At 45.3% G+C, this 16,958-nt stretch overlaps 1 protein-coding gene across 3 annotated transcripts in view; it reads left to right on the forward strand.

The window, feature by feature from the left end:
* Positions 1–16,958, forward strand: part of HNF1B (HNF1 homeobox B) — a 60,933-nt gene that overhangs the window by 29,145 nt on the left and 14,830 nt on the right. For all 3 annotated transcript variants that reach the window (XM_024195403.2, XM_024195402.2, XM_024195404.2), the window contains exon 5: positions 14,821–14,984. In XM_024195403.2, coding sequence (XP_024051171.1) covers positions 14,821–14,984 — 164 coding nt within the window. The remainder of the gene's footprint in view (positions 1–14,820; positions 14,985–16,958) is intronic.

Here is a 16,958-nt window from a genome sequence, read left to right on the forward strand (position 1 = left end):
CTTCCAGATGTGCTGGTGCTAGAAGCAGACCTGTGTGGATCTAGATTAGGCTTAGGGTTTGAGGCTGAATTGAGGTCAGAGATCAGGCTTGGATACAACAGTATAAACCCCTTGTGAGTTGCTTTCATGTGATTTTTTTTTTTTTTTTTTGTGGCCCTGAATGAATGGCAGAAATCTCTCAACTCCCTAATTTTAGGAGATTCTGCCATCTTGGAACACATCAGAATTGGATCCAGACATGGGGTCCCATTCCACTGTTGATCCAACATTGTTTGCATAATCCCAGGGTCAGGTTCAGATCCAGGGGCTCAAATCAAACAGTACCTTTCCCCTCCTGTCCCCTCCAGAAATGTATAGGGTGCTCCGATTCAGGGCTCCAGTTGAGATCTCATTACTAACTCCTACCAGTGGGTTGTAAGGAGCCCTTGGATTGTTGGTTAGTGACTTCTTCCCCAAGCATTTTTAATCAGGGCAGAGTAATGCCTGCAAGAAAGCAGCAAGATGCAATTGGCTGGCAGCTCCCCATACCAGCTGTCTCCCCGACCTCAACTATGGTTGTCCATGCTGGGATTTGAACTGCCCTTGCACCATGTGTGGGGCTGTCTGGAGCACTAAATGCCTTAACAGCTTAATGGCCTGCCTGACTGCAGCAGCCCCCACTTCCTAGCCCCCCTCCTCCAGCCTCCCTCTCCAAATGACTTCTATGGACAGGAAATACTGGGATTGGAATGTATGGAGCAGTGGCAAAATCGTTCCTGTGTATAAGATCTTGGTTAAAAAGAGATGATTTGTATTCTTCAATGAAGGGAGTGTGAGTACCATGGTTAGTGCCTAGAGGGCCCTTTTAAAAAAAAACAAAAAAAAAAACCCCAAATCAAAATAAATACATACCTGAAATCCTCTGGGGGTATCCATCCATCTAACCCTTACCCCTAGTTTTTAATTATTCAGAGATGGATATTTTACAGCCTATTTAAATAGCACAAATACTATCATAAGGGGATTTTTCTAATTCCTGAACTTGTCCCTTCCTATAGCGCATTTATCAGTGTTCTCCATTGTCTGTTTAATTTGAAGGTCAGACTGTTTTATCTTGTTAACTCAATGCCTTCCCATAGACGCTGGGTTTATGCCATTTTTATCTTCAAGAGTCCCGAAAACAATCAGGATATTGACGAGATTAACCAGCATAAAGCTCAAAGCATTCTGCTGTCAATTTTCACGTGATAACCTAGTCAGACTCTAGGGTTTGCATACAAAGAAGCAAGGCAAGAGCTGGTCTTGTGGGCGTGTCTACTCACAAATGAGGTAACTGTGTGTCACTGGGTCCCATGCAGGCTGGCACCTGGAAGCAGCCAGAATAGGCACACACAGTATGTCCCAAATACAGCCCGGGGCCTGTGCAGAGCTGGTTCATACAGTCAGGAACAGAGAATAGTCTGCGTGGGTGCAGTGCATGGAAGCCAATGTAGGGTCATGGAGCGAACACTCATAAACATTAGCCCCCCAGCATCTATGCTACAGCCTGAAATACCACCTGAAACAGGAGCAAATATTGGTTCTTGGGGAGAACAGAGCCTCTATTATCCAGCTCTGCGTTAACTCTACAGTTGATCTCTTATCCCACTTGTAGTGAGTGAGATTCATCAGCTCACGCAGAGCCAGTGATTAAACCAGAGTGTAACAAGATAGGCCCTGAAAATGTCGTGGTGTGCGCTGGACACACATCCTGACAAGTTCCTGTTAACAATGGGTCTGATCCAAAGCTCCCCGACATCCATGGGAGTCTTTTTCATTGACTGGCTTAGGCTCGGGCTCTGTAAGAATGACACTGCAATCTTTCTGAAACCGCCTCTCCTGGATCCAGGGTCAGGACTGAGTAACAAGTAAAGAGTGAGCAATAACCTTCAAACTCCCCTATTCACTGTCAGCTCTTCCTGCTTCAATCTCGTCCACATAACTAATGTGGGCACGGTTGGTGACTGGTGAGCCAGTCATCTAGGGTAGGGTGACCAGATAACAAGTGTAAAAAATCGGGATGGGGATGGGAGGGTAATAAGTGCTTATATAAGAAAAAGCCCCCCAAAATCGGAACTGTCCCTATAAAATCGGGACATCTGGTCACTCTAATCTAGGAAGGTGTATTTGCAGTTCAAGTCAGCCAGTTTAAGCAAGCCTCAGAGAAAACCATCAGTATCCAAACAGCAGGGAGTATTGTCAAGGCCAGATAGATCATTAGGTGGTGTAACTAGACATATGCCATTAAAATCCAGTGCAGCTATGCCAGCTAAGAAGCTAGCCTTGTATCCTCTAATGCATCAAACTGAGCTGCATCGCGATAAAAAAAATATTTGTAGCATACCCTTGAATTCCTTTTGGTACAAGTGGTGATCACAATATCTGGACGCAAAAAGCAGTTCGTACTTGTTCTCTAAAGGCCTATCAGTACAAAGTTGGTTCTGATCACTTCAGTTTATATATGAATCTTACAAGTTGTCCTTGGGTTACTTCCATTGGTTCCGATTCTAGATTCTAATGCCAGAGGTATACAACTGGCATTGCCCAGCAATTGCAATATTTTACTGTTCTGTTCATTGTCCTGTTAGGTCCGTACAGTGCGCTGTTAGAAGCCTTTCTGGTTTTATTGGGGGTAATTAGAACTTTATGACACCAGCAGAATGGGAGGGTCTCGTCCCCATAAACAGGTTTATAATGGATATAAACTATGCACCCTATAACTTAGCGAAATTAACACTTTCAAGACAATTAGAGTGGCAGCCCAAAAAGCAAATAATGTTTCACTCAATTCACTTTTGAGCTGGAAATCTGAAAGGGAGGAAGGCTTTTTCCACTTTTGCCCTCTAGCCCGAAGTGCAGCTGAAAGCAGGGCCGCTGGCTAAAACATAACCATTTGAAAAGCAAAACCAAACCTTTCCAGTTAGCTGGTCCCATTTCGCTGGCTACTTCACTATTTTAAATGTTTGCAAACTGTTTTGTCCATGACGATCAAGGTAGCTCCACCACAGAAACAACGCAGATCATATTACGGTAGTTTGTCCAAAATAGGATGTTAGGTTTGGGGTCCAGACACCGCCTGTAGTTCATGGGGTGTTTTTGTTTTGAAGCCGGTGAAGCCTTCTAGTGGTGTCAGCATTTGCATTGGCAGCCTTTGTTTTCAGGGAGTTATAAGCAGTCCATAAAAAATTCACCCACAACTGAAACTGGCCATACGTTAATTCCCCAGCCCAGGAGACTAAAAGGAAATCAAGTATGCAAAATTTTCAACCAAATAATATCCATCTGGTTCCTAAATTGTAAGAGAACCAGCATTCCTGCTCCCCAAAACAATTAGGGGTTGCAGTTGCTCTTTTTGTGCTCTTTCCTCCAACTCCAAAATCCTATTTTGGGGGAGACACATTTTTCTGATCCCTATTCAGTAATTTCTCTCTCGCCCCACATCAGTGGGCTGCGTATTAAAATATCTTCCAAACAATCTCTGGCTATTACCAGTCACAAGCCCCACAGAAATTCATTCTGCACCACTACCAATAAATCCCCTCCCAGATACTCACACACAGCAGAAACCTGGCTCAAATAAACAAATCTAGCACTGTGTTCCAAAAGCCATAAACCTCAGGGTCAGATGGGACCACAAGAGGGAGTGAGTGCTGGGGCTGAGGGAGCCCTTCACAGACTAACCTGCAAAAGGATTCTGGTACATTGCAACTACTGTGATGGGCCGTAGGGGGGTATTGGAGGAAGACCGATCACAGACCTTTTAAGGTGAGATGATAATGATCAAAATTAATCCAGCAGCTGGGGGGCTTTGATCAACTGGTTCTATATTAGATAAGGGTTCCTGTAGTGAAACCAAGGAAGAGCAATTAACCAGTATCTGAATAACACAGCCTGATTGATTAAGGAGGTACAGGTCTGTCGCATCTTACGCTGGGGTTACGTTCCGCAGTCAGCGCGTAAAGCGAAAATCGCGTATAGTCAAAATTACATGGAGTGTAATGGCGGGCGGAATCGCCCGCACTACAGGTACAGTATTAAAATGGTTATTTTTCTCTTTTTTTTGGTTTTGTTTTTGCCGACCGCGTAAAGCTGAAATCGCGCATGTTAAATGCACGTAAGATGCGACAGACCTGTACTCTCATAAAGCCTGGACCTATTCACTCTCTCTGCTCTTCGGACCAGAAGCCCAGCTCTCACTGCTCTTTATTCAGGCTCCCTCCCCGGTTGCTGCACTGTATCTTGCAAGTTCAGTACCTTAATGCGGGATCCAACTCCCGTGGAAGCGGATGGACGTCAGTGGGGACTGAATCTTGGTGCGGATCTAACGTACGTGGCAGTGCTTGTGGCTCTGTTAGCGAAAAGGGGGGCCAGTAAGTGGGAGGGCTGGGGCCTCGTGGCTTGTGTACTGAGAGGTTACGCAGAAGGCGACTGTGTGGCATGTACTCTGAGTGGCGCACTGGAGTGCTGCCTCAGGCCTGGTGTATGTGAAATGTAACAAAAGGACTCTGGCCAGGAGAGCAGAGCTGGGCTGCACTTCTCTGCTCCTGGGCTTTCTTTAAAGAGAGTTGAGGTGACAGCACCAGGCCACAGAGTGGGATTCCTGTGATGCCTGAGGAATTGACCTCTGTGTTTGTTATCCTGCTGCTATTTCAAGGCTATGGCTCCAGGAAGGAGAGACAGACTGGGGCTTCCTTGCTTCTGAGACATGAGCAGAGTTTTACAGCTTGTAGGGCTAAATCCTGGCCCTGAGCAAGTGAGCCATATGCGAGGGACCTTACTGCTGCCTTAAGGGTGTTGTAGGGTTCTGACTGCTGCAGGCCTCCCTGTATAGAGGGGACTGGCTTGGCTGGCAAGTCCACACAGGTACTGATCCAGAAGCTCTGCCCCTCAACCCCTCGCCCCTCTGATTGCCAGCATGGGAGGAAAGTCCATAGAGCACAGCTCCATATTGCACATAAGATACAGACTCCCCATTGCACATCAGAACCACCCCAGTTCTGCTGCCTACAAGGTCTCTGATGCCTGCAAGAGGTGGGGAAGGGAAGCAAGATCTGCCCCTTCTGCTGGAGGCAGATATTTTTATTTCTTCTCCACCTGGGACAGGAAAGGATCCTGATTATTACAGGATCAACCAGAGAGTAATAATCATCTGATCATCACCGGCAGTAATCTGTGTGATTATAGTTCTCTTTCCCTTATCAGTAAGAATAAGTGCCTGACTTGGTCGCTCAGAGGTGAAGTCTCCTCTTGGGACCTGAAATGCACTGCTGGAGCGATGTGGAATGTTCAAAGCCAAGTGAAACTCACCATCTTCCATTGCAAACCCAGGTTCCACCCCCAAGCTCCCCAAGGCTCATGAAGCTCCAGGCTTCTGAGTGACATGCGCGCTGAGTGAAATGAGTTATCTAAGCAAAACAGAGACAGGAAAATTCCCCACCTCAGGGTTCAACTCAGTCCTATGACCCTGGGTGTGGAGTCCAGCATCCCCCAAATCCTTGCCCCCACCTATGTCTTGTAACCTGCACCTGATGGCTGCCTTTACTTAAATCTTCAGCAGGGCTCCTCCTCGTAGGTCATTGAATTGGCTGCTTATCCTGAGTCAAACCTAGTGCTGAAGGAATCTGCCTCTTAAGGCCTTAGTCTAACAAAAGCCTGTGGTAAAGGCCATCAGGAGCTGAAGTTTTCGTGGTTGGGCTGGAGCTGATGCTGGGCTAGTTGGCCTAGAAAAACACGGAAAAGCCAATAAAACATTTCACAGGCTGTACAAGTTGGTGGCCAAACAATAGCCAAGTCCAATAAACAGACTTTTATATTATGGGGATAGCGCTACTAAAAGCACAAGCCCATGGACAGTGATCTTATGCAGGTTCCTATCATCGCAGGCTGCAGTGGGGTGGTGGGGAGGGAAGACGGGGGGAGAAATAAATCTCTTTACACTGGAGCTACTTCAAGCTGTGGAACTACAGGGGGGGGGGGGGAGAGGGAACAATTGATCCAGCTTTACAAAAGCTGACCGACCTTTCCATAAACCATGAACTCTGACTATATTAGGAAGATCTCTGAGGGCCTTCTCTGTCACAACCCTTTGCAAGAGGAAAGCGTTACGTTCTGGGGCAGAAAACAGCTGCTGTGTTTGCAAGATAGCTTTTGATTTTTCTAGCTGATGGCAAAGATCACAGGATGGCAAAGATCACAGAATTTCCAAACGATCACATACCAAACACAAGGACAGGTTAGAGAAATATATGCCAGGGATGGTCTAGGCCAGGGGTTCTCAAACTGGGGGGTTTGACCCCTCAGGGGGTCACAAGATTATTACATGGGGGGTTAGGAGCTGTCAGCTGCCACCCCCAAACCCCGCTTCACCTCCATCGTTTATAATAGTGTTTTTAATTTATAAGGAGTGTCGCACTCAGAGGCTTGCTGTGTAAAAGGGGTCACCAGTTCGAAAGTTTGAGAACCACTGGAGGCATACTTAATCCTACCAGAGCATGAGGGCTAGATTAGATGAGGAGGTCCCTTCCAGCCCTATGTTTCTAGGATTCTAATGAATCCTGTGTCCTTTGAACACCTGCAATGAGCTCAGCATAGGACAGTCCCTGGTTCAAACCATTTACAGGCTAGAAGGAGGATTTTTCAGAAAGGGGATTAGTGATTGTGGATGTCTCCATTTTTGGGTGCCCAATCTGAGCCACTTAAAGGCCTTGATTTTCCGGAAGTGCTGAGCACCCATGCTCTGAAAATCCGGCCCCTTTAAGGGATCTCAAAATCCATAGCCACTCAGAGAACATTTTAGCGTGGATGTACTGGGCAGTCCCTGGGTGGGGATGAATGAGCATGGATTTGTGTTTCCTGTTTGCACGAACTATGTTACAAACTCACTTCTCGTGGGGCATTGTGAAAACCCTTCAATAAGTATGTGAGGAGAAAATAGTGAGCGGGTGAATGGGTGTGGGAGATGCCTTATGAGCATGGAGGCTGCCTGGGCAAAGCATAAAATATGGCTATCTTCTACTAGGCTTCTTATACTAACATAGCTAAGAACGCTGTGTTCTGCTCTAAAACTGAGCGCTCTTGGGTGCTAAGAGCCAATCAAGATATTTAGGGGACACTGTTAATAAATAATAATCCCAGCACTTTTCAGTGTTTTACAGACATTACATATTTAATCCACCTAAGTAAGTGAAAGTATCTGCCTAACATTGGTGCTGCATAACTGATAGTAATTATCCCCATTGAGTGGAAGGGGAAATCCAAGGCTTCCCAAAGGTCAGTAAGACAGCCTTGTCAGAGCCAAGAAAAGAACTGAGTTAGGCCCAGGCTTAGACAACCTGGCTGCACCTTATGCTTTATTTCAATGGTGCAGGGCCCACCTAAAAGCTAGGGGTATGATTGTCCTCATCACATACGCGTACTCTTGCTAGCTCTCGGCAAGCTAGCTGGAGTATAAAGTTATATAAATGTAGCCATTCTGGGTAGTGGCAGTGGAGGCATGGATACCCACCAGTTTCAGGTGGATTTTTACATGCTCTTGTAAGTCTTGTAAGATTTGGTGTTTTTCTTAAAGCCCCAGCACCTGGAGTCATGTGATTATGTGAGAGTCTCAGTTTTTTGTTTTTTACTTAAAACAAAACTTCTCACCCTCACAGGGGCAGAAGAAAGCTTGAAAATATGAATTCTAAAGGCTCAAAAACCAGAAGGCAAATAAAAAGAACCCCAAATGCATCATTTAAAAAAAATATAATTTTTAAGCCAATCACATTATTGGGGGGGGGAAAGGGGGGGGCTGAAACGTGATTTTTGAGACCCAGGGTTGGAAATATTGTGATTTTTGTGTTTGTAACAGAATCAGTCCTTGTGGAAAAACCCTACTATATTTAATAAAGATTGAAACAACTGTCTAGGATTTAACAGAGAATAATATCCCTACTGCAGAATTTTATAGTATTTCTTAAACCTCTAGAAAGACACTCATTCTCTACTCTAAAAACCTGTAGTATTTTATAATTTCTATAGAACCCTATTACATTTCTATAAAACATTATTGGTTTGCTCCCTAGTAAGTTAGATGGGGCTTTTCCATAAGGAACCAAATTGTATTTTTGCTTCCTACTAAAGAAAACAGGAGCTGTCTATCATTTATAGATTATTTTTTTTAAATATAGCTTCCCCCCTTCTTGGTTTTATCTCCCCTCCCATTGTTCAAATAATTTGTCAGATTTTCTGACCCAACAGCAGTTGGAACACACTTTGCATGAGGTTAGGAATACAGGACAAGAATGCATGTGACAGTGATTTAGTTGAGTAATGTTTACCCGGTTCGTGGCTGGGACAGTCACTCAGACTGGCAAATGTCTACCTGCCAAAGAACATTCTTCCATTATCAGGGATGGGAGAGTTGCTGGGGAAAAACCAGGAGCCAAAGTCATCACAGGAGGATTCCTAACTGTTCAACATGTTTAACCAGCTGACGCTGAACATCTAAAGAAAAAGAGAGAGAGGCCTTTTCATGTTCATTCTGCACTCGTTTGTTGGGCAGTGTTTGATGAATCATACAGATTTTCTCCAGAGGTGGTTGCATTTAGGTGGTGGGTGGGTGCATATGTGTCATTTTGGTGCTTCCTCAGTGGGTGGTGATGAACTAGATGACCTCTAAAGTTGACTTCCAACCCTACATTTCTATGCTAATTTTTAAAGTGCTTTGGGATCCTTCAGGAGGAAAAATGTCATGTCAGATAATTATAATCCACCATCATTCATTTTTCTTTCTTTCACCACCATTGATTCATAGATTTTTTTTTAAGGCCAGAAGGAACCATTGATGATCATTTAGTTCTTAGACTTTTACCCATTGATTTCTGCATCAAGCCCACTGACTTGTGGTTGAAGTAACCCACATTGTGACCGTTGGACCTTTTCTCCCCTTGGTTGAAATAATGACCAACGTGAAACTTTGCCCAAACTTTTTCAAATTTCTTGTGAAGTTTTTATAAGTTCCCTTGTCATCCCCAACCACCCCGTTATCTTTCATTTTTGCTACATCTGTACTGCTAGGTTCTGTCCGGAAGCAGGAGTATCAGAAATCTCACAAAGAAATCTACTAGGTTTCCAGAGCTGCACTTAAGCCACCTGATGTGTCTGCAAATTGAACATTTTAGAGTTGGCAGCTGGGCAGCTGCCTTCCACGTGGACTGTAGGGAATCTTTATTTTTCTAATTTACACAGGGCTGCCACTAAGGTGCCCTAAATGCTTAGGACAGTGGTGATTTCCTTGGGTCCTTTTCACATGAAGAGCCTGATATTTTCACAACTCCTTGTCACTTCAGTATCTGTGAGATTCAGGATTTACGATGTTGTGTAGCCATCATACGATGCTGTGACATGTCCTGGCAAAGCTGCAATCATCTCTCCTACAATTCGTCCATAGCTCCCAATCACAGCCCTTGCGGTGGCACAAGGTCATTTAAGAAAGGAAGGTAGGTAGTAGGTAGGTTAGCGGGGGGGCGGGGGGCGGCAGGATGGTAATGAGACTTGGAGTAGAGCTGTACAAATAACAGATTTTTATTATTATTATTGGTTTGTTGGCCATTCTGAAAAATCAAGGGCAAAATATTTACTGTTAACCCAAAATGAAATTTTTTTGAAAATTTTCAGTGAAACAAAACATTAAAAAAAATAAATAAAAAGTTACAGAGCAAATGATGCATTTTGTTCGACCAAAAACCAAAATGTTTTGTTTGGTTTTTGAGCTTTTTAAAGCATTTTTTAAATGAAATTGAAGTGCATTACAAAACAAAAGGTCTTTTCAAATTGCAAAATCAAAATGTTTCATCTTGAAAATGTCGAAATAAAAGGTTTCAATGTCTTGGGATTTTGGGCGGGGGAGGGGTGAGTTATTATCAACTGAGACGATTTTGGTGAATTTGACATGTATTTGCAAAATATTGCAGTTGACCTGAATCTGGATTTTATTTTTATTTTATTTTTTTGGTGGGGAAAAAAAACATTTGGCTAAAAAATTTCACCTGGCTCTAACTTGGAGCCTTTCAAAGATGTTTGTAAGAACCTGTCGGATTCTTGGCAATGACAGATGCTATGTTGTCAATATTTGTCACATCTCAAAGCTTTGCGGTGGCCTGTGTGAATGAGTTGGTGGTCTCACTCCAGTTTCTTACTGGACGGGACTCTGCACCTCAGCTGGTGCTAACTAGCTTTCTTACTGGGGTCTCACCACAGAGGCTAAGGATGGAACGGGCCCTGGGACTGAACCCCTTTCGAGGTGTTGTTCCTCTCAGTCAGGGCTGAGGCACAATGGCGAGGCAATTACAGCATGGGCAGCAGAGATGCATCTGTTCTGTGGACAGACAGAGGCAATGAGGCTCCAGGGCTGTCGGTCCTGTACCTGTCACAAGCGGTCACTTCTATCTCCCAAGAGAGTGTCTTAAACCTGCTTGTTATATGTAGTGCTTGACTGTTTATAATAAATGGCTTTTATGCCGCATTTGTCAAGGCGGCCTTGTAAAAGCGGCTTTTGTTTCCAGTGGGTTTCCTCAGTTAATTATTTGTGATCTGCTGTAGATGCCTTCCAATGACACATTGCAGGTTATCAATGCAGGGAATTATTTTAGCCAGATTAAATATATTTATACTGAAGCATTGTGCTAACTCCAGACTGGATCGTTGGTGCACGTAGACTCTGATGGGCTGAGATGTCCTCTTCCCTCTGGATCTGTCATTCTTTTATTTCCCAGACACGATCTGCTACTCATACGTGTCTCAGGACTGAGTCCGGAGCGGAAACGTGATTCATAAAAGCCTGGAAAGGGAGTCAGAACCAGACTGCGCTGGGCTGCTAGGAAGACTTTTCGATAGCTGAGAGAATCAGGAGATGGGGGGCCAGAAGGGGCGGAATAGTCATCTCATGGGACACAGATTCACTCACCACACAGTCCAAACCAGTACAGGACAGGAGTGTCCAGATGTATCTATAGCTATAACTGTGGGTATGTCTATGCTGCAGTCCTGGGACCTGATTGGGGCAGGAGTAGATGTACCTGAGCTACCTTTAATGTTGCTAGCTTGGGTCCTGGAGCGGTGAAGCTGTAACAGCACAGGCTTAAGCGTGGCCCGTCCAGAGCCCTGGGTAATTACTCGCTGGCTAGCCCATGCTAAAGCATGGATTGCTATGGCTTCGCTGCTCTGGGACCCAGGCTGGCTAGCTCAGGTATGTCAACTCAAGCTGCAGTCGTGATCGCAGCGTAGACTCTTGGTTTTCGCCCAAATTTTAGACCACGCGAGTGGATGAAAAGACTGACTATGGTAAGAAAATCCAATACGTAACATTAGGAAATGTGTTCCTAATAAGTTAGTCGAAGTGTAAATGCAAGGCCGCCTGCTAAAGTAAAGAAACGTAGTGGAAGATACATATGGATGTGTGTACATCTGTGTATGTACTGTTAATGTATGTAAACCATACATTAAACTGCTTTGACTTTCAGTACTCTTATTTTTCTCTTATTTGATGCTTTTTTTCTGTCCTCCTGATCTCCAATATTAACCCTGATATTTACCCAGAAAACTGAAGTTAATTTTTGGCCCTGATTGTCAGCCATTTTTTAAACGTTGTCATAAACACTGACAGATTCCTGAGTATGATACCTTGTTTGCAGTTGTAGCCTAGTTGAGGGGAGAGGGTTCCTATCCTGGTTGGGAGAGTGGGAGAGTGTCCATGTCATTTCAAAACATCATGACAAGTAATTCTCTTTGGCACGTCGGTGGGTTGTCTCACCAGTGAGGCCCAGATACCAGGGTGAAGGGCACACTGCAACTGGCTCCCCAGTGGGTGAATCTTTGCACCCACACAGACCCCATTGAAGCCAGTGGTGCTCTTGGACGGTGTTGGGGTACATCTGCAGAGATCTCACCTCAGGATCAGGGTCCGAGATAGCAAGGCCAAGAACTGAATTGACATGGGATGCCCTCTTGCCCTGAGAGATCGCAGCCACAGGGAGAGGGCGGTCATAGGTGGAACAAGGTGATGAATCTTGTTCGGCCACTCTCCATTGTGCTGATAAATAGAGGCCTTGAGTCACCAGGGCGCCAGCCTGGCAACTTGCACCAGGACTAAAATTAAAAACATTTTTAGTGACATAAGAACTGGGTGCAGGGGAATCTGGGAAGTGAGTGCTGGGGTTCTTCCTGTGTCGGTCCCCAGGCCTGCCGTCAAGTCTGCAGTTAAATAACAGCAGCTGGGACTAGATCAGAGGTGACATCGTTTTTCCATGTGCTTCCCTGCGAGTCCTTGACTAGCTTTGGCCTTCTCCGCTGAGGTTGTCTTTACAACCCATTTGGGGACAGAACTTTGACTGACAGTAAAATAAATGCGGGGCCTTTGACTCCTGGGTGCATGCCAGCTTGTCAGCACGCATTGTGTACTTTCTCTCTTGTTGGCTTTCTAGCTTTTACTGTTTGGAGGGGGGGGCGGGGAGGGAAGGTTGTAAACATCTGTGGAAAGGTGTCCCTTGCACAAAAGCTCTCCATCAAGGGTTTTACAGCCCTGAAACGGCTCTCAGCCCAGCAACGAATACATGTTGCATAAAGTGCAATTAGACAGGCTTAAACCGTGCTGCGCATATTCTGAGCACTCTCATTCTGCCTGTCACTGATCTAATGCAATAGATGGCGTGACTGCAGAGTAGTGGGTAACCTGTCGAAAAGAACAGGTGGTGTAAAAGCAAATCCAAATGCAACAACAGCAACATATATTTTAAAGCAACATGGTTTACAGTTGCCCTCTGCGTTTTGGTTGCTGGCTTTTTTGCATGCAAAATGCTGCATTTGCACATAGGAATGGCACTTGCATGCACAAACTGGCGGGGGGGGGGGGGGGCGAGACACCCAACTGTCTGATTTACACATGTAAATAATTATGAAAAACAAATTGCAGGTGCAATTAAGACCTGCCTGAGGGCACCTTGGAAACTTTGCGCTAACCTGAATTTAGGAAGACAGGGGAGAAACAGTCCCCAATTCTGCTAGCAAAGCGCGTAGCACCGGATTCCGTGCATCACCGGTTTTCTCTGACTCTTTAACATGGTTCTGAAATACACCGCTACCTCGATATAACGCGACCTGATATAACATGAATTCGGATATAACGCGGTAAAGCAGTGCTCCGGGGGGGGCGGGAGGGCTGCGCACTCCGGTGGATCAAAGTAAGTTCAATATAACGCGGTTTCACCTATAACGCAGTAAGATTTTTTTTGGCTCCCGCGGACAGCGTTATATCAAGGTAGAGGTGTAACTGTTTGCTAGAAGGAAGAGCATTATGGATAACTGCATGTGAATGAGCAGCCCAAACAGTCCTGCCTTTACTTCAGAATTCCTACGTCTGTGCCATCAAAATGAGAGGTTTAAAAGCAAATTAAATTGTTTCAAACCAGGGCTGAGAAAGTAAGTGCGAAACAAACCAAACCACTCTGAGATAGAAGACACAACTGAGCAGAACTAAGGCGCAAAAAATTTCAAGCCCCTTTCCCAATGTCTTGCTCTCACTGCTTTTGTTGTCCGTGATTAGAGAGATGAAGCAAACCCAAAACTTACCCCCAACTTTCCCCCTGCCTCAAACATTGTGGGTTCAGATAAAACAGGCCCAAAGCAAATTTCTGGCTCGTGAGCTTCGGAGTGTTAGGAATCTAGATCCCACTTGAGCCCATCTCGTGTGGTTCTTGTAAGAAAACACCAGTAATGAAGCCTGGTGTTTTTGCAAGCGCACACGGAAGACTAGTAACAAAGACACAGAGCAACAAGATCATGAAGTATCGTGGCTGCCTTGGTAACGGATGTATAGATGTCTCTGACAGTGCAGTATCGGAAGAGTTTTATCCCTGGTGTCTTTTATTATTATTATTTATTATTTATTTTAAATAAAAGCCGTGAAAAATGTCCTTTTTTCTCCCCAGAAACGTCACCATATCATGCTGACTGATTGTTTGCTGCTGTTTATATATAACCTGCCGTATATAATGAAAATGCTTTGACTAGGTTGCCAACCCTCCTGGATTGGCCGGGAGTCTCCCGGAATCGATCTCCCGGAGGCTACTGAAACCAATCTGGGGGATTTTAATAGGCTGCTAAAAGTCTGGTCAGCAGTGCAGAGGGGCTAAGGCAGGCTCCCTACGGCTCCCGGAATCAACCGTCATGTCCCTCTGGCTCCTAGATGCAGGGATGGCCATGGGGGCTCTGCCCGCTGCCCCCACCCCGAGCGCCGACTCTGCAGCTCCCATTGGCCGGGAACCGTGGCCAATGAGAGCTGCGGGCGTGGTGCCTGCAGGCAGGGGCAGCGCACAGAGCCACCTGGCCGCCCCTGAGCCTAGGAGCTGATATGCCAGTCGCTTCCGGGAGCTGCCCGAGGTAAGCACCGCCCGGTTGGAGCCTGCACCCCCACCCCCTCCTGCACCTCCACACCCTCCTGCACCCCAACCCCCTGCCTCAGCCCCCTCCTGCACCCCACAGCCCTTGTGCATCCCAATCCCCTGCTCCAGGCTCAGCCTGGAGCCCCCTCCACACTCCGAACCCCTCAGCTCCATCCCAGCCTGGTGAAAGTGAGTTGGGGGGGGAGAGAGAGCAATTGGGGAGGGATGAAGTGAGAGGGGGCGGGGCCTTGGAGAAGGGGCGGGGCCTCTGAGAAGGGCAGGGGCGGGGCAAGGGTGTTTCGGTTTGTGCAATTAAACAGTTGGCAACCCTCTGACTGTCTGGCAGATAGGGGTTGTTAACACACTGCACTTGGCCTTGTTTTTGCAGGAGTCCGATACAGCCAGCAGGGGAACAATGAGGTCACTTCCTCTTCTACAATCAGTCACCACGGCAACAACACCATGGTGACCACCAGCCAGTCCGTCCTACAGCAGGTTTCTCCAGCAGGGTTGGACCCAGGCCACAATTTACTCTCGCCTGATGGTAAAATGGTGAGTACACCTGGCCTATTGTAGGTCCAAAGCTGATAAGATAAGAGGGCCCAGCAGGCAAAACAAACAAGACTTTTTTTTTTTTTTTTTTTTTTAGTTTCACACAAGGCCCACGTTAAACAATGAAGCATTGTAGGGCTGGAGGTGGGAGGGGCGGGGTAAAAAAAATCCCAGCTGCCAGGAGTCAAAGGCAGCGCTCTGACCGTAGGTAGTGGTGTACGGTCTGAACCCAGCCAATAAACCTGACACAGGCCCGTTCTCATTTTATTGATTGAATGCCTTGTAAAGTAGCACAGTGGGTGGATCACTGTTTGTTTTTCGCTGCCGATGACATTCGTGTTGATAAAATGCTCATTCATTTATTTTTTTTCTTAAGCCCTCCAAAGTTCTAAGTTTCACCAGGGAAGCAGTTTCTTTACAAGCAAGCCCCTTCCCCTCTCTGACCCCAACACACACACACACACACACACACACACACACACACACACACACTCTGCTGCTCAATGTGTGTTACTGGGCCACTCTGCACCTGGGCCACAGAGGATAGGAATCTGGTACCGCTCAAGCTGAGTGGAATAGTTTGGGCCAAAGCTTTTTCTTTTTTTGGGTGGGGGGAGAGCAAAAATACAGATTTGGTGACACCAAAACATTTTGCGAATTCATGTCGATTTCACCTAATTGTCTGAAAATCTTTAAAAAATTGAAATGTTTTTCCTTTTTTCAGTTTGAAAGGGCTTTTTTATATCAAAATAATCTCTTCTTTTTTTTAAGACCTTCAAAACCAGTTCAGAACGTTGGATAGCTAAACAAAATATTTTGATTGACTCAAAATGAAATTTTTTTTCAACTTAAATTTTCGAAAAAATTTCAAAAAAACCTCAGCCTTTGGTCTGACCCAATTTATTTTTTAACATTTTGAAAATGCCAAGCTCTAGTTACAGACCCAGTAAACAAGGCTCTGTAGTTCAAGCTGTAGCAGTTTATGCATTTAACTCTGGAGGTCCCACGGTATTAGAGAGACAAGATTAGTGAGGTAATATCTCTTATTGAACTAGCTTCTGTTGGTGACAGAGACAGGATGGTGGCCCACACACAGGCTTTTGAAATATAAATGAGTCCTGGTCATAATATAGATTAGGACAATGGGAACTGGCTTCAAGTACTTCCCTAATGAGAGCCTTGAAAAAAGATACTGTATGTGGCAATGGTAATAAATATCAGTGGGCCCAAACTACATAATCTTAATCCAGATTCCTAACAACTTCCTACAGTAAAAGCCTTTCGATCCGAACATTAGGTTTGACTCACTGCAAAGAGAGATCTGGATTTTGCACATGACCCCAAAATTTGGGACATGCATTTCTAAGCAGATCACGAATAATCATAAAAAATAATCCAGAAGAATAGATGACACATCAGGCATTAAAAATCAAATGGACAAAATGACTGATAAGGCATTGTGAGTCTTTCCTTTTAAAAGTCAGGAGAGTATTCTGAAGTAGTAGCCCAAACATATTATTTATTTTATTGTATTGCAATAGCAGCTAGGAACCCCAGTCACAGAGAGGAACTATGTGGTGATAGGCGCTGTACAAATGGAATAAAGACCGTCCCTGACCCAAAGAGTTTACAGTCTCTGTGTAAGACGAGAGACAGCAGGTGCATAGACAGACAGACACATGGAGGAAGCACAATTAGATGAGATTGGTCAGCAGGATGGTAGCCAGTGGTCTCTGCACTCCAGCTGCCTAACTGTTACCAAGTTTTCTGTAGCCATCACAGCAAAGGTGAGCTTTCTGGAAGCATTTGGAGGAGGACAATGAGGTAGTTTTGCAGATGTTCACAGGCCGCTCCTCCCAAGTGTGAGGAGCAGCATGGGGGGAAAGCACGACGGTGCTTGTTTGAAATTTAACAAGTTACAGTTGAAACGGAACCGATTTTAACCATCACAGAAACATGCACAGCAGTAAAAGC

The sequence above is a fragment of the Terrapene carolina genome, unplaced genomic scaffold, assembly GCF_002925995.2.
Source record: "Terrapene carolina triunguis isolate 2854851 unplaced genomic scaffold, T_m_triunguis-2.0 Scaffold231, whole genome shotgun sequence".
NCBI classification, from domain to species: Eukaryota; Metazoa; Chordata; order Testudines; family Emydidae; genus Terrapene; species Terrapene triunguis.